The sequence below is a fragment of the Molothrus aeneus genome, chromosome 2 (assembly GCF_037042795.1).
Source record: "Molothrus aeneus isolate 106 chromosome 2, BPBGC_Maene_1.0, whole genome shotgun sequence".
In the NCBI taxonomy this organism is placed as follows: Eukaryota; Metazoa; Chordata; class Aves; order Passeriformes; family Icteridae; genus Molothrus; species Molothrus aeneus.
In genome coordinates this window covers 82,180,942-82,203,355 of record NC_089647.1, presented here as the reverse complement: position 1 = coordinate 82,203,355, position 22,414 = coordinate 82,180,942, and the positions used below count along the sequence as shown (strand labels likewise).

Below are 22,414 nucleotides of genomic sequence, written 5' to 3'. Positions count from 1 at the left end.
CTTACATCAGCATTCCTTTTGTTACTGCACTTGAAGCTTTGCAACTATCCACACAGAAAATCCATCCACCTTCATTTTGGCCTTAGTACCACCTCCCTCCCAAGGCATGCTAAGACATCTAGCTAACATGTCTGTGTCCACATGCAGTGTGTGACCAGTGCTGCTGCTGTCCCAGCAAAGCCCAAACTCTGCTTCAGGCAGTTACCAGCATTCCCTGGTTTTGCTTGGGAAAACAGAAAACATTATGTGACTGAAGAATCTGTTCTGCAAGTGCTGTCCTGCTAATCGTTGTGGTAACTTTACAGGGCAGTGCTTTGCCCAGCATGGAGTACACCAGCACAGCCAGCCCCACGCAGGTTTATCCTGGAGGAGAGAAGCATTCAAGTTGAAAACCAGTAGTTGCAGTCAAATGTGAGGCACAGGGGAGCACTGTCAGAACAAAGAGGGACATCCAGGGCTACTCACCAGGATGGCATCACCTACACTCCTGTGACAGCAGTGACATTTCTCTAGGGAGCACAGGCACTTTGGCAGCCCTTTGCTTACTCAGCCCTTTTTGTAGTTGCAAGTGCCAGAGACTGGGCAGGAAGAGGTGTCAACATCTCCCCCTCCAAGCTGCCATGTGCCAAGCCAGAGGAGCTCACTGCAAAGCCACTTTGACACAGACCCTGATGCCTTTGCAAGGAATAGATCATGCCTGCAGAGAGGCAGCTGGCAGAACAGCCACACACATGCTGCCCAGAGAGCCACCCAGCCTCAGTCCCTGTCCCCACAGCCCTCAGCAAAACCACGTGCTAGCCATCAGCCAGACCAAACTTGCAAAGATGACTTTGTTCTTTACAGAAAAGAGTGGCAGCTTGGAAGAATCGGGACTGAAAAAACTGGGCTTCATTGCTAAATTGCAATCATTTTCTGTATACATACGTGGGTATGTATATGTTTTTTCTTCTTTAGAGAAGAAAACAAATACTTTGATAATTGGATTAGAATACTGGGAAAAAATATCATGGTTTTTACTGGTACCTCACTAGAATACTTTATGACTAGCATTAATGAGTAAATATTGAGAAAAAATAAATCACTCTGAACATTGATGTAGAAGAGATGGATAGAAGATAGTTAATAGCAAAAATCCCATTAAAGGTCATTATATTAGAGCATAAACTAGTAAATCCATATGCCACTGTAGTGCAACCTTAACAGAGCCATGCTTAAGCTGAAGTCCAGGCTTCACCATTGCCCACCTATTTTGTTGTTTTACATCCTTTCTTGTATCTTCAAATATCCCTTTCCACCTTGGAGTGCTGGATGGCTACACATAATGTCTTCAATAGACTGACTCTGAAAAGGAACCCATGAGGACCACAGGAAGAATACATGCCTACAACCAAGTGCAAAGAACTCTGCTAGCACCTACTAAGCACTACTAATGGCAGCATTTGCAGCTCTTGGTACTTGCTTCTGACTCAAATTAGTTGCTCTTCAAATATCTGTATCATATAATTAGGAAGTACAGCATCATCAAGTGAACATGGATTTTGCATTTCTTGACCTTTTTCCTACTAATTTTCAGCAGACTATTTAATGTTAAAAATTATACACTGTGAAATGTGGTGATTCCAGCTAGGAATGCACAACTAAGACTGCAATATATAGGTAGCAGTATTAATTAACATGAAAACACTCCAGCTGGCAGACTAGGTGATATCTGCATTCACCTGGATGACTTTATTCATTAACAAGATGTTATTTTGGAAAAATATGTCCAAGAAAAGTCCGTGTACCTCAGCTATAAGAAGTGTTTCATAGCACAAATGTCCCATTTCTAGTTACCAGTTAGTTATCTAGTTAGTTCTAGGTTATATCCAATTGCCAGCAAGGCAAGTTACTGCCCTGCAGGCACTCTCTTCACTGGGATACATTCAGTAAAAAAATTACAAGCTTCATCACTGAGTCAGTCCTGGTTTGCAGAAAGTATAGTGCCAGTAAGGTTTTGTTTACAAAGTCATTTCATTCTGTGCAATTCTTAGACTGTTGCAGATTTCATAAGCCACTTGCAGTGGTACCACTGAACTTTTTTTAAAGAATGAGGTCTGACTCCAACTCCTCTAATTTCCTTAGTTGGGACTGGTAGACAGGCTTATTAAAAAATATGGTTATTCAGAACTATCTGTTTATGGTTTTAAAATAACCTTATTAAAACAGAGTACATCTTGTGGGTTGGCTTTGTAAAGAACATGGCTTTGGGGCCATAATCAGCAGTTTTGGTACAAATTGCTAACATGAAGCATCACCTGCCTCCTGCTGCAGCACATCCCACCCGAGCAGCCAGAGCTGGCAATCAAATCCTTGCCCACAGCATAGCAGATTAAAAGCTTAATCCCAAATTCATTGAACACTCATAAAGTTCATTAACTTCAGCCCCTGGTTTGTACACAAGAGAAGCACCAGTATGAGGTGCGAGGTCAGGAGGTGGCAGAGCTTTGCTTTGATTTGGTGTGACTTTGTTTCCTCATGCCAGTGAAGTTCAGGTCAGAGGGTAACCTGGTGCAGAGTTTACCAGGTGTTTAGTTATATCAACCATGTTACCAGTGTTACCAGTGTGTCAACAAGAGGAAGAAGAAAGGTTTTAACAGTTCCCTCAAACTCCTCCTTCAGAAACAAGTTCAGTGCATTTTTTTGGTCCAACTTTCCTTTTTTTTTCTTTACGTCTCCAGGACTAATTTAAAATATTGAGCAATGTTAGTAATCATGGTTAGGCATTCCCTCAGACAGCAAAATGTCCATAACCCAGAAAGCATACTCTGGCAGAAAACAGGCACACAACAAAAAGCAGAAGTGCATCAGAGCCAAGCACTCCAACTCAGCTTTACACAACTCAGAGGAAGTTCTGGGTAGGATGAGGGATGCAATTTTCGTGCCCAATTAATTTTCTGTGAAGTATCAAAGCTCTCCTAGCAGAGCACAAATATGATGAAATGAAAACAAATGTCATTATTTTATTACAAAATGTCACTTTCTTTTTCCTAAAAAAGCAATCCTGATGTGAAGCAAAATTTCCCTGCTTTTTTGGTTATCTGCTTTGGGAACCACAGATCTCCAATATATTCTTTTGTTGCTGGCAAAATGCCCATTTGAATCTTGCTTTATTCCAACACATCTGCAGCTTTAATGCAGTAATTCATATAGTATGACAAAGCCACAAACTGAAAATCACTGTCTGTAATGACATCTGTAATTTAGAAACTTTGAGGATAGAAAGCTTGAAACTGGCAGGCAACACTTACTGCAAATACCAAGAAAGGACTGAGTGTGTGTGTGGGTATATAACATTCTTTACTCTTAACTGCACAAATCTTGATCCTTGCCCGGTCTGTAAGGCAAGGCACACAGAATCTTAGTGACATGGGTATCGAAGTATTTCCTAAGAATGCATTTGTTGAATGCATTAAAAGTTTTACCATGACTGAATTGTATCAATAATCACACAAATCAGTGCCCATGGAACTTCAACACTACTCCAGCACTGTGCAAGGGAGTTCCAAGTAAAGCATTCCTGGTGGGACAGCACCTACATGGCCTAAGAAAAGTGACTTACTACTTAGCTACTACAAAAATACCTCTAAAAATAACATCATGGGGTCCACTACTTCCACCTGCCTTCCAGCCATGCAAAATGTTTGGAGGCTGCTTCAGCACTCACATCTAAACCAAACAAGACAAGGCTGTTGCACAAGGTTGTGCAACTCATCCTACACAGGCAGACTCACAGTGGAGTCCACCCAAGGTCCTGAATGACTCAAGACCTTCATTCACCCAACTGCCCTGCTGGTAAAGCTCTCACATTCCTCAGCTGAGCTTCTACAAGCTCCAGTGCCTTCAGCTGAAGCATGGCTGAGTGGAATTAGGTTAAACAACTCTTTTTATGACGTAGAGGAACAATTACATTTTCTAGCTCATTTTCTTGAGTTGTAGCATCTCATCATTAGCACCAGAGATGCTAAAGCTAACAGAGTTTGCTCTATCACCTAAACAAGATCTTAGGCCAAATAGCCCCCAAAACTGCAGAGACTAAAAGACTGCAGAAGCTTGAATTTGCACAACCAGACATTGCTTGGCAGAGTGCTGATTTGAAGACAAAGACCATATATCCTTTGCAAAGATACCATCTGCCCATCGTCAGAATCAAATGCACAGATGGAATCCATCACTTGGCTCTGAAACCCATCACTGCTTCAGCTGCATGAGCAAAAAGCAAACACCCAACCTTCCACCTATAACAGTGTACCCCCATTTGCCTCCTTTCCTTTGTTCTACATTAGCAAAGGAGCCCAAGTTCCTGTTTACTGAGGAAGGAAGATCCACGCAATAGAAATGCTCATTCACATCTGCTGGAAGGATTGATTTTATGCTTGTAAGGACTAAATCATTGAAACTGAAACATCTCACAAGCAGAATAATGACTAAAAGAGTGTTGTTCTTTCACTTGTACTCTCACTGAAATACCATGGGTCTGGTTCTATATTGCTATGACGCAGGTAAGGGCACGAAATGAGGCGCTTACATTTAAGCCTTTTACTCAGAATTTTACTTTAAAATGTAAATATTTACACTTCACATTCTCCCATATTTGGGCAAAATGTAGTTACAATTGCCTCTTTCAACAACAGAATAATTAAGCCTTCCAGCTTATGAATTGTGAGGGAGAATATTTCTCTTACTTCTGAAGTTCACCCACATTTGGGACCTGAAGAGTTCAGATAGCTTTTTTAGACAGAATAATTCTATGGATACTAACCTTGGAAGCACAATGGAAGACAAAATGGACACATGTAAAATAAAAAATTGTTCTTTGTATTTCATACACGGTCCACACAGTCCACCTCAAAATATCATTATTTGAAAGATATTAAAAGAGACACACTTGTGATGCTGGCACTTTTAAGGGGTCTGAAAGGCAGAGCATACAAAATGGATTGCTTTTGGAGATAAGGTCCCTAAATCTGTATTTAGACACCTAAGTCAAGGAGTTAGTGTGTAGACTCTGCAGACTCCTTTTAAGGCCACATTTTGTATCATTTTAATCTTAGCCTAAATATAAATATAAAATGAACAAATCCTTTTGTAGTCCTGGTGTTTGCAAACTTATCACCTGACAGTGTCACCTTCTGCACAATCTTCTTCTAGGGGTGGCCAGTCAGCTCAGACTAGAAGCAGAACCACGGCAAAGGCCATGGCCCATCCCTTTCCTTCAGGCATGTGCAGATCAGAAAGCAGCCCCAGCAACACAAAAACACAGGGAAAACACTCTGGAGGAATCTGTTTTTCCTTCTGCGGAGCACAGCAACTTTCCTAAACAGCCTAGAGAAAAGGCAGAAGTGCAGCCAACAGATCAACTTTGCAGACTGAGCTGCTCCCCTCACTGCAGGGAAGAGCTGTCTCTGGGATAAAATAAGAATGTTATCTTCCATCAGCTCTACCATGCATTGCCAAAAAAGGCACAAAAAGCATATTGCAATGGTCTTAACAACTAGCAAATAGTTTCATGTATTATCTCTGAATTTATCTCTCTAAAAAGAACTGTGAAATCTTCATGAAAACTCATGAAGGGGAGGTGGGATGGTGTGGGCAGAGCATGCGCAAGAACGTTTGTATACAAGACTACAGCAGAACTTGTTCATGTGAGCACTTTAAGCCCACTTGGGCATTGAGTCATACCTTCAGATACAACACACACAAGGTTGTGCTTTTCTCACTTCACTTCTCTGAGCAGGTACACAGGAATCTCTGAGCAGCAATGCCAGTCTCATGTTCCCAAGACCACGGGGTAAACGCTGTATTATCCTCAACCCACTGCTCATTCAAACCGGGCAGCAAATCATGAACAGTGCAGGTGAACTCTGCCTGCATTCACCAAGGCTTGAAAACATGCAGGTCACATTCTCCTATTCTTTCACTTGGAATACAAGAGGCACACAGCAAACAACACAGCAATGAGCAGCACCAACATACTGGCTACCTGCACAGGAAATAAAGTAGGGCTTAGAATGAGGGACAAAAGGGATACATGCTCCACTCATCCACAAGACCGGCTTTCTCACCACAGCGCTCACTCCCTTGGGACCTGACAGATTTATGATCAGTAGCAAGTTCTTGGACTGCATGTGAATGTTTATCTATGTAGATCAATGTGTCAAAATATCATCCAGAAACAGTCCCTTCAGCCCACACTCCCACAGGCTGGAGGCCAGGTCACAGTAAGAGCTTGAATCTCCCTTCTTCTCCAATACCTCATTAATGAGAACTCCTCCCTGGCCATTTGGGAGTGCAGGAGCTTTTTGAAGTTAACGGAGCTCATTGCCAGCAGCATGTGAACACCAAGAAGTGTGTAAAACAATTGTTTTACAGCATTCTTAAATGTCAGACTACAGGAAGGTTAGCCATTCAGCATTTTAAAATGCTATCAGGATTTTTGTACAGGAACTGGAGACTCCTATTAAAATTTCAGTGTTTTCCATAGATGGACCCACTTCCTATCTGTTCCCATAAGTAAAGCAATTGCTTTACTTTTTTTTTTTTTTCACATTTGTTAATAAATTCCTTCTGTTCATATAAATTCTGCTGTGTGCTCAAGAAACTTTTATTTGGTGCCAAACCACTGAGTGCATCTCAGAGCACAAACTTACACCAAACTGCACCAACACCCCTAACACAGAACTGTGCATGGTTTGCAAAAGCACTTCACTTTTCTCTCACACACACACATCAGAAGGTTGTTTTTGAGAAGATGAAGGTTCCCATGGAGCACTGCATTCACAATATGGGACAGGATGTTTCTGGCATGAGCTCTACTGATGCTGACTTGACATCTTCCTTGTTATGACTGCAAATTCCTATCACTGTAAACCTAACTAATGACTCATGAGGAAAAAAGCAAACAAAAAAAGCAAAAAGAAAGAAAGGGAGAATGAAACCCTTTCAATTGCAGTGTCTGTAGACACAGTGATACACAAAATGTCTCAAATTTAAAAGCAAAGCAGTATCCACTGGAGAAATAAAAAATGAGTGAGTTTTTCATTCCTAACTGCAAGTATTTGGGGACAATGAACAGACAGAATATTGTATGTAAGCAAAGAAACTGCCTTTTTAAAAGTAACCTTATTCTGCATTGTTTGGGGAAGCACTGTTGAACATGATATCATGCACATGCAGCTATGGACAAATACAGCCATATTTTCAGTGAACTAAGCAAAACAAAGGGATTAATTCTCTACAGATATATGTAAATTATGAGGCTATCAAAAACCTTTACAGATGCATTTTAATTATCTCCTTCCTAAGAGTGTTAAAAAAGACAACATTTCCCATTTATTTCAAATCAAAGTAGCCCCTCCTGTCTCTGGGGGCTACAGGACTGCCCTACTGCTTCTGATAGCTGAATCTTGGTGTACTTCTGACCATGGCATTTATTCCAGGAAAACCACTGTAAATGTTACCCCCAAAATATCTATCAAATAGGAATGGAAGCTTTACTGTCTATATAAAATATTTATGTAAATGTCACAGAACACTCTTTTCTATGTCAGTATTAAACACATAGCTATTTGAATAATCAAAAAAATTTCCCAGGCAGAGCTTCAGCCCAGAGCACAAACCAGTATCTTATTACAGTATTTACCTTAAACCCCTATCTAAGGCAAGCAGCACAGATATTATTTCTACCCTGACATGCTTATTATGCCTTTGGCTCTGAGTGTAGTTTCCTAGCTGTGCTGAGCTCAATTCCCCAGCATATTCCCCTTACACAGGCAATTTTGGTCCAATTGAGCCATGTGTCCCAGTGTACAACACTGCGGGGAGAGGAAGCACCAGCTCTGCCTTTTCACACCATAGCAAAGGTGCTGTACCCCACCATGGACTGCAGTAAGAACCTAGTTTAAACTCTTTTTAAAGAGAAATTTATCTGCTCTCAAAGAAGTCTCTCTATAAGACAAGAAGCTGGAGTTTGCCTCCCTACTGGTTCCACCCAGCATTCTGCCCAGGCAGGGCCAGGGAGAGGGACGGAGGATTTGGCAAACTCAAGTCACTGCAAGTAAGTAATTGTGATGCAAGGAAACCAGCACACGTGTGCAGCAGGTAATAGTCTTTCCAAAACCTCTGAAGAAAAGTTACATCTGATCATCATTTCAAAGCACTGCAGATGGCAGCATCACTTCTGTGATCTTCTAGCAGCAAGAGAAATCAATACCACTCAGTGTGGAAATGTCAGCAGAAATGCTCAAAAATCTTAATATTTTAACAATTCCAAGTTCTGAGGGACTCTTCTTTGAAAATATTTGCTGCAACAGCCTTTGAATTTTTAAAAACATATAAATCCAACTGTGTTTTTAAAACACATGGTAAGCTCATAAACAGTGGTTAGTTTTTATTTTTTTTTCCGTTTTTTTAATGCTAAACTCAGTTTCTCTGTGGCATTTTAACCCAACTGCAGGGTCACTGAAGGGGCACTGCAACAACAGTAAATATATATTTGATTTTTATTATTTGATTTTTATTATTCAATCTAAAGGAAATTCTTTTGTATTTAAAAACAACAGCATTATAAACTGCAACTGCAGAGATGTTTTGAAATTACAGTTTAAATGGTATCATTAAGACATGCTTTACTGATGTGCTCTTAAGGTAGACATAAAATGAAGCTGTATCTTCAACCTCTCTCTACAGCACCAAATGTTACCAAAAAAGCAAAAGCAATTTCTGTAATTTCCCTATGTTCCCTAAAAATGTTTTAAATTTAGCAGAACATTAATTTGGAGGAGATAAGGCAAGACAGACCACATAGACTGGTCCAAAGGGAAAAAAAAAATAGCCACAAAACTTAAGAGACCATGAGAGTCCTTTCAGCAGAGCTAAAATGACAGTCTAGACTAGACAACAGCACCAGAACCAGGATCACCAGATCTTCAGAAGAACACTCAGAAATGGAGACTATCAAAAGGAGGATGGTGTGCAGACACTAAAATGTAATTTTTCCAGCATGAAGTTTCCTTTCCCAGTTGTCATGGAGTATGTAAAATACACTACTTCCGTGTTCATATACATGCATTTCCCCTCCTTCAGAAATTATGTCCTCAGGCAGCCCCTTCTTTTTAAGCTGGACAAAAATCAAGAACTACAGAGTTCTCAGAAGTTTTCAGAAGTCCTAAAAAATATTACAAATAACCAACTGGTGTTTCTTTTGCTTTTAATATTCCTGCCTGCTTACAAATGCCCCTGTAAAGCTAATTGGACACCATGACATTGGTTAAAGAAAATGCTTGAAATTAATCTAACAGACTGCTGCAATAGAAACTTAAAACCATACATCCTTTCCATAAATAATACAGAACTTTATTGCCCTTCTTTAAACCAAAGCACTTCAGACATTGTTTGCTGGAAAAATTCACCTTTTCAACTTCAGTATGGTTCAGGATTTTTTCTTTGTCTTCTCATAATCTCTGATGGCAGAGGGAGGTGAAATTCGTGCAAGAGTTGGTCAGAAACTCCAAACTCCCTTTAGTTTTATATTGTTATCCCAAGAAACCTCACCTAGCCCACTGAGTTTTAATCCTGAACTGGCAATACCTAGTTGGTGACAGGGCAATTCTTCTTTTGACACAGAGAAGGTACTTTGAGACCCTGTTCAAAAATTCACTTTTTCAGCATGAAAGTACTCAAAAGCTGAAGTTTGTTCCTCTATTGTCCTCCCTCCAAAAAGGTGTCTCAGCTGTACTGAAGAGAAAAGGAAACGTTAGGCTGTGGATTCAAAGAAGCTGTCAAGAAACACAAAGATAAAGTTGACTTAATAGCATTATTAGGAAATTGTTCTGGGCCCACCCTTAGCAGCAACATGGGGGTTAACTCAATTTGTAGCAATATTTAAAACAGCTGTGAAACTTTCCTTCTCCACCCAACTAAACAACAGAAAATCTTGTCAACAAATGAAAAACACCACACATATTTAAGTGAGAGAAACCATCTAAACTTCCAGTATTTTTCATCCTCATTTTTTTTAATCCAAAAGATTTGTACAGCATTTTTAAAAAATAACTTACAGGATCAAAAGGAAAATAAATGCATAGCTTTAAATCCTCAGAATACAACCTCCCCCTATTGTGGAAGAGTTCAAAGTCATAAAGTGCTGTAGATATGACCACACATCAGACAAATAATCTAGTAACTAACTTATTTTTCTGGTTTATTTAACAATATTCCAGGTTTAGAACATTAAATAAAAAATCTCACAGACAATGGGTAAGACTAACAATGGTTTTGCTTTTTTTTTCTTTTTCTTCTCCTTTTTTTCAAAGAATGCTGAGACACATCAATTGAACCAACTACAATTTTATTTTGGATACCAAAAACATAAAAAGAAGCTGGAAGGAAGAGAGTAGTGCATTGCACTGATCTCAGTAAAACTCCTTGTAAGCATCACTGTTTATGTTCAGCCCTAGGAGGATGAAGATGGATACAATGCTGCCAACAGGGGAAGGCCAAGTGCAGACCAAGAGTGCTCTGGGCTTTGCCTTGATTGTGAGGGCAAAGCTTTAAATTCTGCTCATGTAAGACAAGATCCACACACTTCACACCAGCATTTGTGCAGGTCCTGGAGGGAGGGCTTGCAGGGGTGGTAACAGCTCCTGCAAGTGATGACTGCAAAAACCAAGAGCTCTTCCTGGGAGACTGCTGGGGTGTCACAGGAGCTCAGGTATCTCACTCCCTTCCATAATTTGATTTTGTTGCCCTCACAGATAGCAGACTTACTTATGGAATTTTAGGCCAAGCCTGCGTTTTGTGCCTTGGGCAGACATACACACTTCTACAGTGGACGTGGAGAGTAGCAACATTCAACAGGATGCACAGTGCATGTACTTTGTATAAGTGCAAATCAGTTTTCAGGGGGCTGGAAAGTGAAACCCCAGGTTTACTAACAGCCAAACACAGGCCACACCACTTGCTAACTGCATTTTTCCCAGGCTTAAACATTTTTCTTTACGTAGTTGCAAGTACTTACTTCAGTGGTCTTTCAGCCTAACCTCTGTCCTTTCCCCTCACTCACCCATCCCTTCCCACCACCTACAAAGAATACAGAGGCCTCAAACTTCAAAAAATTATTAAACCAAACCATAAACAAACCATTTGGCAATAGATTCAATTCCATCGCCATTCCCATTTTTGCATGTTCCTGCTGTCTGTGCTCTTTTTACAAGTCAATGTCCACAGGTGTCATTGTGATTAAAAAAACCCAACTTTCTTCCTCCAGAACAGTAACCCACAGATATTGCTCAACATAGTTGTAGACTAACACTGAGGTGGGGGGGTGAGACACCAGTAACAGAAATAAAACCCCAAGAAAACCTTGATTGTAACAGGAAAATGCCAAGAGTTCTCCACTGCATCTCAGAAAAAAAAGCTGGTGCATCCTATTTTGTGTCTAGCATGAACTCTGATTCTGTTTATGACCTGCATTTCGTAAGAGATTTGGGGGGGGGGGGGGGGGTCTCAGGTTGGTTTCTTTTTTCTTTTTTGTCAAGTTCTCAAAGGGGCTTAAAACACTTATGCTCAGAGACACAAAGGGAGTAGTTACAATACACAACTAATCAGAAACAGTACTCAAACATTAGACTGGACAGGACTGAAGTCCACTCTACAAACTGAATTAAAAAGAGACAGGTGAAAAAGTTTTTAAGTGCTAACATAACAAAAAACAATTTTAAAGATTCACTAAATACATGTGAGGAAATTCAGGGGTCCCCTTCTTTTAAATATATTTACATAATATTAAAGCTTTTTATTTTGCTTTTCTTGCCAACAAAATTTTCAAGCTACCCTGGGCAAAGTCCCCGTTAAATGAAGAGGTTAAGGATTTTATAACACAGACAAACCATTAGACCAGTAGCTTGTAGACGTCTCCCTGCCCTCTCCCCCTCCCTCCCTTACCAAAGAGCTGATGCCTTGCCTGCTACACACCACGTGGTATCAGCCATGGCATCGGCACAAGGCAAAGGTAACACAACACTGCCTCGACCCCACACTTGGTTCCCACTTTGCAAAAGCACAAGAGACTACAATCAGGACTTGCTTAGACACAAAGCAATACAAACAAAAAAAACAATTTTGCCATTTAGCTGCAGTTAAATGGTAAAACTGGACTAATGCGGACACATTAACACCAGTTTAAGTGTTCAAACCATTTACACTGCACTGGAAAGGAAAATAAATTATCCTGGTATAAATGCATCCACACCACAGCCTATGCCAGCACAGTATCAGTTAAAATAATAACATATCAGCCCTCTAACCAACATAATTATACCAGCTGAACTTTACTAGCATAGACCAGACCTAAGACATGAGGTAGTGAAAAATCAGGCTCAAGATCTTTTTTCATTCCATAGCAACAATATAGTCTAAAAATATTCACTGCTCAGATCTATGGATTTTAAAAACATTTTAAAATCCAAAATTTAAAGCTAGCATCCTGAGTCACACAGGATTTACAAATGGAGGCATAAATTTTAAAAAACTTCCTCAAGGTCCTAACTCAGGAAAATAATTTTATGATAGAAAGCACATAAGCATGTGTTTGTCTTCCACTGAAACAAGTGGAAAGGAAGCACATGGATAAGTGCTTTCTGAAATCTGGGCCACAGTCAGAAATCACGGTCTTTGTAGAATTTATTTCCTCATTCATTTCAGTGCTGTTTGATCACAAGTCATTCATGTTTTAAGACAGTGGGAAAAACACAGACAATGGAAGCTAAATCAAGTTTGTTACAACTGTTCAATATTTACAGCATTCATAGCATACAACAGAAGAATTTTTGGTAACTTAAGACAAATACCTCTTTTCTTTGTCATTAAATGTACCGCAGCAGTCCTGTCAAACAAACCCACTGTCTCGAATATTAAAGAAACTGTTGTTCATGTTTACTGAGTCATTTAAATTAAAAATCTGTTCCTGTTCCAAACCCCACTCTCCTTCATCTTCATCCTCTGGCTCTGCCTCAGACCCATTGCGACTATTTTCATACAAAAAGATCTGCTCATCCACATGAGCCGGGGCTAACCGGTTTCTCTTTGCACTCACAACATTAGCAGAAGAGCCAAAAAGGCGTTCAGGGAAGACCCTTGTGGCCAGAATACACCAGTATTTTTGAAGAACCTTTGGTAAAACTGGAAACAGTGCTAGTCTGTCAGACCACCACTTCAACGGGTCTTCATTCAAACCGAGGACCTTTTGTGACTTGAAGTTGCTCAACTCCTCAACGATTTGAGCATGCCATTCCTCCTGGTCTTCCACGCCTCCTGTCTGGCAAAAGATCTCTGCAAGCATATTGTTGATGACACTGGTAGGAGGAGGAGTAGAGGAGATTATGATTTTTTTCATAGGGGGCTCTTCTGAAACAGTGAAGAATTTCTCCTCAGTTCTAAAACTATTTTCTTTTACTTTCTCCAGCAGGCTTTTTGCTTCTTCCACCACTCTGTTTTCCACCTGCTGCCTCTCAAAAGCTGAAAGAAAAGGCAGTTTCTTGTAGCGGGGATCCAAGAAAGTTGCAACATTGAGAAACATGTCTATCTCAGGTGTGTGCTGGTAGGTGGTTGACAACTCTTTAGCAATCACCTCCTTTGCCATGCTGATTTCTTTCAAATCGTTCTCTTTGATGTTCAGAGTGGTATTCAGAAGCATGTGGAGAAGGGGCTTTACCATACTTATCGTCGGGTACTTTGAAGCAGACATCATCTCTGCAACCTGCTTGAAAGGCTGGAGCAGCTCCACCAGCCCTTCGATTGTATTCCACTCACTGGATTCCAGCATGAGGTGGTGGTTGTTGCTGTCCTCCACGAGAACAGCCGCAATGACAAACTGCTGCTCCTTGAGGCGCTGCAGCATAGCGAGCGTGCTTCCCCACCAGGAAACACGGTCGCTTACCAGCATGCAGTGGAGAATATTCTGCTGCTTCTGCTTTTCGCTCAGCATGTACATTGCGACCGTAGACTGCTGAAAATACTCCACCAGCTTTCGGCACCTGGCAAGAAGGTTGCAGAGTTTGGGGAGCTGAAAAGCTTGTTGTATTCCTGCGTTAAAAGTGTGCCCCAAACAAGGCATCTGTACGGGAATATCTAAGAGAGAGCAAGCTTTTACAATGTCTTTACTGTAATCTGTCGTAGCACCAAAGACTTTTGTATTGATCCCCCACTCAATGAATGTTTCATAAAGGACTCGTGTAATGGTCTCTGCAGTGTTATCCTCCGGCACTTCGAACGTTTTCAAACACCGTGAGTTCACAGCCAGGCAGTTGGCAGGACTGCTGCTGAGAAAGTGAACTGCCACAGTTACATATGACCTGTTCTGGTTTTCACTCCTCCACATGTCCGTGGATATACCACACCAGAGAACCTCAGTGAGCTCTTTCAGCACAATTTCTCTAATAGCACTGTACTTTTCAGGAATTGCTTTTGTACAGAAGTACTTCCGGCTCGGAAGTTCATACCTGGGGTCTGCTGTTCTCAAGAGGGCCTTGAAGGTAGGTTCATCGACGATGGAGGCTGGATACATGCCCTCACAAATTAAGCTGATGACTGCAGATGTCAGTTCCTGATGTTTTTTGTTTTCGTAATTCTGGTAGGTCTTCATGATGAGGCTATCTTGAACAACCTGCTGTGATGACTCCGGCTTGATTTTTGAAAATGCTGTGGCAAAGGCTTCCCTCATTTGCTCAGTGTTGCTTTTCACAAACTCACAGAATTCATCAGGGTGATTCTTTTCAAGGTGGTAGGAAAGGTTGGAGGTGTTTCCTGAATAGGCAATCTGTGCCATGCAAATACGGCAGTAGATCTTCTTCCACTGTAATATGCATCCTTCTGCATTGGTATCAAACCCAAAGTACTTCCACACTTTACTCTTTGCTCTCGGGTGAGCCACTAACTTTAGGTCTGATGGGGAACCTTCTAAACTTTTATTCTCCATTGCTTCTTGGCCACCGTCCCACCTTTTGATCCTTCACTCATTAATGAGTACCTGATAAAGGCAGTAAGATAAAGATACAATGAGAAAGCACAAGTTTGACCACACTCAACTATGTGAAATCAGCGTTTCTGTGAATGTATCAAGAAACCTACTCACTAATTACATTTGCAAATTTAAAGACGAAATTTGCAGCAAGTGTGACCTATAAGAAGCCCACTGGATTGTCAAAAATTAAAAAGGGTTTTAATAGATCCCATTCTGCTGTGAAACTGAGCTAGAAGACCCAAGTAAATGTTGTTTTTTGAATTTCATAATTCTGGGTAGAGAAAGCCTAAGTATCACCACAGACTTGATAAATTACTGTCACAAGAATTGGTCATCTGCTATAGCGTTTTCCTGCCTCTTAAGTTAGAACTAGACCAACATCCTCTTGCCAAAGAATTACTAAACTTTGTTGTTAACATTTATTTCAACTGAAACCTGATACTGAAGGAGCAAAGGTTTTCTTCTTTGTTTATTTTGAAAGAAGTTTTGTAAGCTTGATCTAACTGTTCCAGCTTTCACTTTAAAAAAATTGTAATAAAAAATCTGTGATGCAAATTATGGCAAAAATCTGCTCCTCTCAAATGCAAAGATGTTTTCTGACTGAAATAAAAGGAAAAGGAGCTTGAACCTACATGCAGATCAACAATACATGTCTGACACCTTTCCTGTCCTTCTCTTTCTAAAATCAAAGTCATCTCCTGAAGTACTAGCTCACATTTGTGGTTCCTGGAATAACAGTACATAATAATTACAGGAAAAGCAGACAGAAAAGCACTAATAAATGTTATTATCCACATCAGCTGGAAAATAATTTTGCAGCATTTTCTTCAAAAGGCTACAGAAGTTGGGAGGAGATGACACTAGAGATGAGTGCGGTGATAAGGCAAGACTTGGCAATCTGTACCTTGATACCTGCACAGGAAAACACTTCTTGAGCAGTCACATGCAAGTGCTACTTGAGGCCTACAGTGCCTCTGTGAACAGTGCTGACAGCTGGCACCCACCCGAGCTGATCTCACTACACCAAAAAGCCAAGTCACAGCACAGCACAATTGGACTGGCACTTCTCTATTTCTTCCACTCCACTGTGACAGCAACAAGCCCTTTTTCAGGGCCTTGGCCAGCATTGGGAAGGAGAAGGAAGACATTAGTTTTAGAACCAGATGCAGCTTCCTTCACACAAAAATCCAGAGAAAGAGAACAGGAGAGGAACATAAGGAGCATCAGACTGAAAAGAACAGCACTGCTATTTCTCTGCTGCTTGGGAGCTGCACCTGTGCCCAAGCCCAGAAATCCTCAGGTGGTAAGACTGGCTGGTTAGGGCAGGAAGAAACAATCTAACTTTTCATATTACTGTGAGGGAATATTAAAAAAAAAAACAAACTTGTGCAAGCTTCTCTGGGGTGCTTTCTGCTGTTGGAGAACATTCACAAGAAAAGACAGTTTTCTCTCTGAACTACAGCTAGTATTTTGCAACATTTTCTGAATGCCTTGAATGGAAAACCAAAGACAGGTTAACTGATACTAAACATACTTATCTAAATACAGCTGTTTGTTTAGAAGCAGAATGAGAGATGCAGGGCAAGCATTTTATTGGATTTGTTCTGAAGATTTACTTCTGGGTGTAGACACTTTGCATTTTTTCCTGAGGGAGGGGCAAAGTTCTGCCTACTAGCATGCCTTCTACTGTGATTCATTCAGTGCCTTTAAGTTGCCAGGATAAACTATTGATTCAACATGGTAATGCTGCCTAATTCCAAACATGTGCATATCAACAGCACCAAGGTATGCAATCCCACAAAAACGGATGATTTTGAAAGACCAAGTGGTGTAATGTGTAATGAGGAAACCCTGCCATGCCATCAGATAGTACACTGACATATTGATACGTATTATCATAGCTTTTAGACTCCTCCGTTTCAATCCATGACATGCTGTCTTGAGGAAGCACAGAGGCTCATGGCATTTCACTAAATCTTACAGTTTGCCCTGCAGTTTACCTGGCAATTCCTGAAAGTAAGGAGGAATGCACTGAAATAAAAGAGTTGATGCATCTTTAATGTTCAAAATTAGTATGACACACCTTGGATCATAAAAAGTTCATCACCAACTGACAAAGTAGAAGTTATTTCAGAGTATGGGAGTGTTACAGACTCACCCCACTCTTCATTCTTATGTATGTCACAGCTTTGCCTTCATTTTGTGATGTATCAGGCACTTGGCAATAGTGGCCCAGAGTAGCACTGCCACAGCTAAGGATATGCCACTATAATACTGCCTTTAGTAACAGTTCAAATATAAACTGCTCATCATGCCTGCCTCTCATCGAGTGTTATACAGCATAACTAGCATTATGAACACAAACCCAAACCCCAGACCTTCCTTTTACTCCAGAAGGAGGTAAACTTCACTTTCAGAAAAAGTGTTCATAGTCTACTCCTGGCAAAAACAACAGCAACCCTGAATTCCCACTGAGAGGAGAGCACCTTTGGAGAGGCTGCTGTTTCCTTCCCTTGCCTCCTCCACACAGCTGGCCAACACCACCAGCCAGTACCAGCACAGAGGCTTCTAAGAGCCTGCAGAGAGGATCCTCTGCTGGCTTTGCAGCAAACTCTGCTGCTGCAGGAGGAGGAAGAGTCCAGACTTTCTGGCCCTAGCACCTCATCCCTGCTGTTCGGGGCAGGCTGTGCTGTCTCCTCACACCTCTCAGACTCCCTGTCTCATTCTCCTAACACAAACACAAGACCTCTCTCTCTCTCCAGAGCAGGCCTTGGGCCAAAATATCAATGCTAGTGGTGGCTTGTGTCCTGGAAGGCAGCTGTGCTACCCTTGCAGGTAGGGCTCAGTTTCCCCACTGGCAAAGAAAATTGGTTCAAAACGCACAGGACAGTCACTTGGACTGTGAAACCAAGCATGGGGATGTGAGGAAACGTAGGGTGTGCAGACACCCTGCAACCTTAGCTCTGCCTCCCTGTGCATGCACAGCAATGGCACCCTGTGGGTATCCCTGTCCCACAACCTTTGCCTCAGTCACCAGAGGGGCAACCATAAAGCAAGTGATTCCTCATTCTGAAAATAACTTAATGACTCTTTTAGGGGCATGCGTGGAGAGAGGGTTTAACTGCTTGATGTAACTGCATTTTTGCCTGCCATCAATCCTGTCTACCTGGTCATTTCCTTACCCACCTCTGGATGATTTACTACCTGGAGCTCACACACCTTTGAGCAGGAAGTGCTCAGGCTCCCACTACGCTTTAGTCATATAAAGTAAGAGACCTCAAAATATGAATCAAAATTAAGAGATGCATGATCCTAAATCAACATTTCACAATTAACTGTAAAGGAACTTGGTACCAATGTGGATACTGAGTAACTAAAAACTGAGGAAATTAAAAAAACTGTATGAAATTTCAACAACTTTTAAGAAGAGCAGGAGTCACATTTAAGATCTCCTTAACTTGTTCCACATAACCACCTTCTTCAGATAGGTTTTCCTTTTCTACACATTACCGGTTCCAAATTTAACTGCAAAGACTTCAAAACTACTATGTAACACTCAGGATTTAGGTTTCCCCTACTAAATTTCAATTAAATATGTACAGGAGAAGAAAAAATGCAGGAGAAAGATGCCAAATAAATTCCTTGAGAAGCTTTTAATTATGTGAACCATTTTTCTTATCAGTAGGATGACTTTTGGTGATCATATTTCCACTGGTAATATCCTAGTGTCACAATTAATATTGGTTTATCTTTTATCAATCCACTGATTAGATTTGTGTTTTTAAAAAGCTGTTTTAATCAGGAACTTTAGTCATGCAGGGCTTTTTTTCTCCCTCTAATTAACTAAGATTAAGCACTGTAAAGAAGTCCAAACAGTAATTTCTAAGAAAACTATTAATAGTTTAAACCACTGAACACGAAAACTAGGTATTAGCAGTTATACTGTTTATGCAATTAGTACTTGGAGAAGTATTTTTAAGTTTAACTTAAGTTCCCCTTTATTTCTGCACTTTCCTCTATGCTGATTTTAGTAAGCAAAGCAATCGCTGACTACAAACTACGCTGTTTGTAGTCTCAGCTCTGTATTTTCCTTCCCTGAGCTTCAAGATCAGAGTTTCAGGTTAACTTTCCTACTCTGTGTTGAGGTGGGGGACATTCACCTGAATAGAGAATGTTATTATTTTTTCAGTTTGCAACTCAAAACAATTACCAGGTTTTTGCACTGAACCTAGATTTCAGAGCTGAAACTCTTTCCCAAAAAAAATGTCTCGAATTCCATTTATAAAAATCAGATGAACTCCAGTAGGATGTGAAAGAACACATGGGTCAGTTTTAAAAGCACATGTGCCAAGAGCACACAACTCTTAAGTTAGGGTAAGGAAAAATAAAAGTGAAACTAGTTCTGTTTACTTGGATTAAAATCTTGAGCCCTTCTTCACAACAAGAATTAGAAAGCAATTTCTTGGAAAATTCAGAGGCAGAAGGGCTACATTGAGACCAGAACCTTTCACTCATCAACAGAGCTAAAGGACAAGCCAGCAGACATCTCTCTCTTTTAAATCTTCCAAGCGAGATCTGCAGTGCTGCTGCACAGAGAGTGGGAACTCTGATATGGAAACTGGGGCCAAGGAAGAGAGGATCAGAGGAATGGCTATCTCTGCCTCCGGGTCCTGTCCTTCCCAGCTTCCCTTTGCCATTCAAGCACTCCCAAGGAAAGGACCCTGACAATAAAATGCCTGTACTTGTGAGAGTTACGGACACCCCTTAGAAAAGATACTGAAAATTTTAAACATATACACCTTTCTAGATTACGGCCTGAAAAAGGTAGTCAGGGTTTTCTTACAGAAACTGTAGTTTACTGATCCAAGCTTGTTCTAACAACACTTTTCTTTTTGTTACACTGACATCACTATTTTGAAGTTATTATAGAAACAAGGTTCATCTGGGTAAAAAGGTTGCAGTTGTTAAGGTGAAGCAGTTCTTTAAGCAATGGCTGGACACAGCGAGTGAAAGCAAGGCAGCAGGTAACTGCCAAGAGGGAACTGCGTGCAAACAACTAGTTGAGGAGGAAACCACTTGTCCTTGGAAAAAAAAGATCACAAGTTAGGGCTTAAAGAAAACTTTTCACATCTGTCAAATCTGCCTTGGTCCCACTTAGGTAAGTGACATTTCCTGGGTTGGATCTTCACTGTCTTCCTCTGGCACTTCCAAATTCAATGCTTTTTTTTTCACTAGCAGCAAAGAGCAGAGTGCAACAAAACACTGGGTCACATTTTCGTCATGCTGTTTCTTTGTGGTTCAAAAAAAGATTTGGAAAGTGTTACACACCCTAGGCAAAATACCCAAATTTCCTCTGCCAAGAAACGCTAATGCTAAAAAAATGCTCAGATGACTTCAAACCATATGCACATCTGCCCTTTTTGTCACCGGGGTCCTCTCATTTGTTTGAGGGTTTCATTGCTGCCTTCTGAGAATGAGGAAGGGAACCCCAGCAGAAGAATCAGGAATGCATAAAAAGCACACAAAACACTACCCAAGGATGCGACGTGTGATAAGATGAACAAATAAGCTCCTATTGTGTGGTGTACTTGTTCCATCCCCTTCCCAGTACTTCAGATATTGTCCATACCAATATCTTCATCTGCCTGAATTCCTTACTGAAACACTAGGCCCTCTCAATATTACTTTTTTTACTGTTCCTCTAGTTAAAACTATCAAGAGGGCCACAAAGGCTCACTTGCAGATAAGGAGAGAAAGTTAAAGATATGGTCTTCAATGCAGCAGTATGGTCAGCTCTGATGATAACCCACACATCTGCCTGAACTCATAGTTTGCTCTAAGTTTATAAACTCAGAAACATTTTAGTCTTCAAGAGTAATGCAAGCAGATCGTTGTCTTTTTCTGAAAAAGTTTCCCGTAAGTCAGCATTTAACACACGGTTGATCCAAATCAGAAAAGTGCAAAACCCTAACTTCCTAAACTAACGACTAATCTGAAGTCCCTTAGAAAAAACTGCAAGTGTCACCCACTCGTCAGCTTAAAGGCTGTCAGCGAGTGTCAGCCGGTATCAAATACTAAGCTTTTGGAGCACGGGTACGTTCCCCTCCTGGAGCAGCCGGGACAGGGAAGCCGAAAGCGGTGGTCCCGGCCGCCCCGGTGGAGTGGGGGCACAGCGGGCAGCAGGAGCGCCCGGGGCGGGGGAGGCTGCTCGCCGCTACCCGCCTTCCAAGCACCTACCTGGGCTGAGGGAAGGAGCGCCCGCGCGGCTCTGAGCCGAGGTCTCGGGAGACACTGTCAGAGAGCCAAAGAGAGGAAGAAGAGAAGCGGGGACCCCCGGACCACGGAACCCCCACACCGCCTCCCGAGGCCACAAGTCAGGCCGGCGTGCAGCCAGGCGCCCCTCCCGGGCCCGGCCCCCCGCCCCGCCCCGCGTCCGGGGCGGCCGCGGCCTGGGGGCCGGACAGGGCGGTGGGGCCGGGGCCTGGCGCCGGCAGCGAGGGCGGGGTGCGGCGGGGGCGGGGAGGGCGCCCCGCCAGTCGTAGCCCCCCCGGGGCCACTGCCCTCGGGCAGCGCGGCGGGTCCCGGTCCCGCTCGGCCGGCGAAGGGGAGCAGGGGAGGAGTCCGGCGGTGGCGCCCGTACCGGGGCCGCCGCGGTGCCTCAGCCCCTGCCCCGCTTCGGGGGATGCGGCACGGCCCGAGCACCCCTCGCTATAGCCAAGATCGCGGCTGCCCTGCCCTGTTCTCTCCTTCCCTTCCCTGTCCGGCCGCTCCCGGCTGGGCCGCGCGGTCTCGGCCCCAGGGCCCCGAACTGCCGCCTGCCCGTGGTGGGTGGGGGGAGGCGCGGCAAACTTTCCCCTCTCCGCGGCGGGGGCTGCCGCCCCCCGGCCCGGAGCCGCCCCGCCCCGCGGCGCCGGCTGCGGTGCTCACCTGAGGCCGGGGCGCACCGCGGCTGGAAGCGGCGGCGCAGCTGGTGCAGGATGACGCGGAGGCCGATGCAGTACACCCGGAGCAAGGGCACCAGCGCAGACAATAGCGACATGGCCGCCTCCCGCCCCGCGGCGGCAGCGGGCTCGGGGCGCGGCGGGGAAGGCACTGGACTAGCAGGCGGCCGGCGCAGTGTTTCCGCCGGGCCGGGCCGGGGGGCGCGGCGCGGCCCCCACCCACCCACGGAAGGGAAAGCGCCGCCGCTGTCACAGCAGCGCCCGGGCTCGCCGCGGCTCCCGCCCTTCTGGGCATGTGCGGTGGCGGGGGAAGGGAAGGGAAGGGGCGGCGGCGGGCGGACCGGCCTCGGCGGCGGCAGCAGCGACAAGGCGGCGGCTCAGCCCCCGCCGGGACGCCCGAGTGGCTGGGCAGGGGGAG

General features: G+C 42.9%; 2 protein-coding genes across 3 annotated transcripts in view; both read right to left on the bottom strand.

Moving 5' to 3' along the window:
- DHRSX (dehydrogenase/reductase X-linked) overlaps positions 1 to 22,126 on the bottom strand; it is a 162,515-nt gene extending 140,389 nt beyond the window's left edge. The window contains exon 1 of the mRNA XM_066545172.1: positions 21,983 to 22,126. Coding sequence (XP_066401269.1) covers positions 21,983 to 22,094 — 112 coding nt within the window. The 5' untranslated portion in view covers positions 22,095 to 22,126. The remainder of the gene's footprint in view (positions 1 to 21,982) is intronic.
- The window catches only part of ZBED1 (zinc finger BED-type containing 1), a 54,440-nt gene continuing 42,239 nt past the window's right edge, over positions 10,214 to 22,414 (bottom strand). Inside the window, exons 1-2 of one of the 2 annotated variants that reach the window (XM_066545171.1) lie at positions 21,983 to 22,079; positions 10,214 to 15,061 (exon numbers count right to left, since the gene is read on the bottom strand). In XM_066545171.1, coding sequence (XP_066401268.1) covers positions 12,923 to 15,010 — 2,088 coding nt within the window. In that variant the 5' untranslated portion in view covers positions 15,011 to 15,061; positions 21,983 to 22,079 and the 3' untranslated portion in view covers positions 10,214 to 12,922. Of the gene's footprint in view, positions 15,062 to 21,982; positions 22,080 to 22,414 lie in introns of those variants that run through there. The other variant, XM_066545170.1, reaches the window with a different exon arrangement.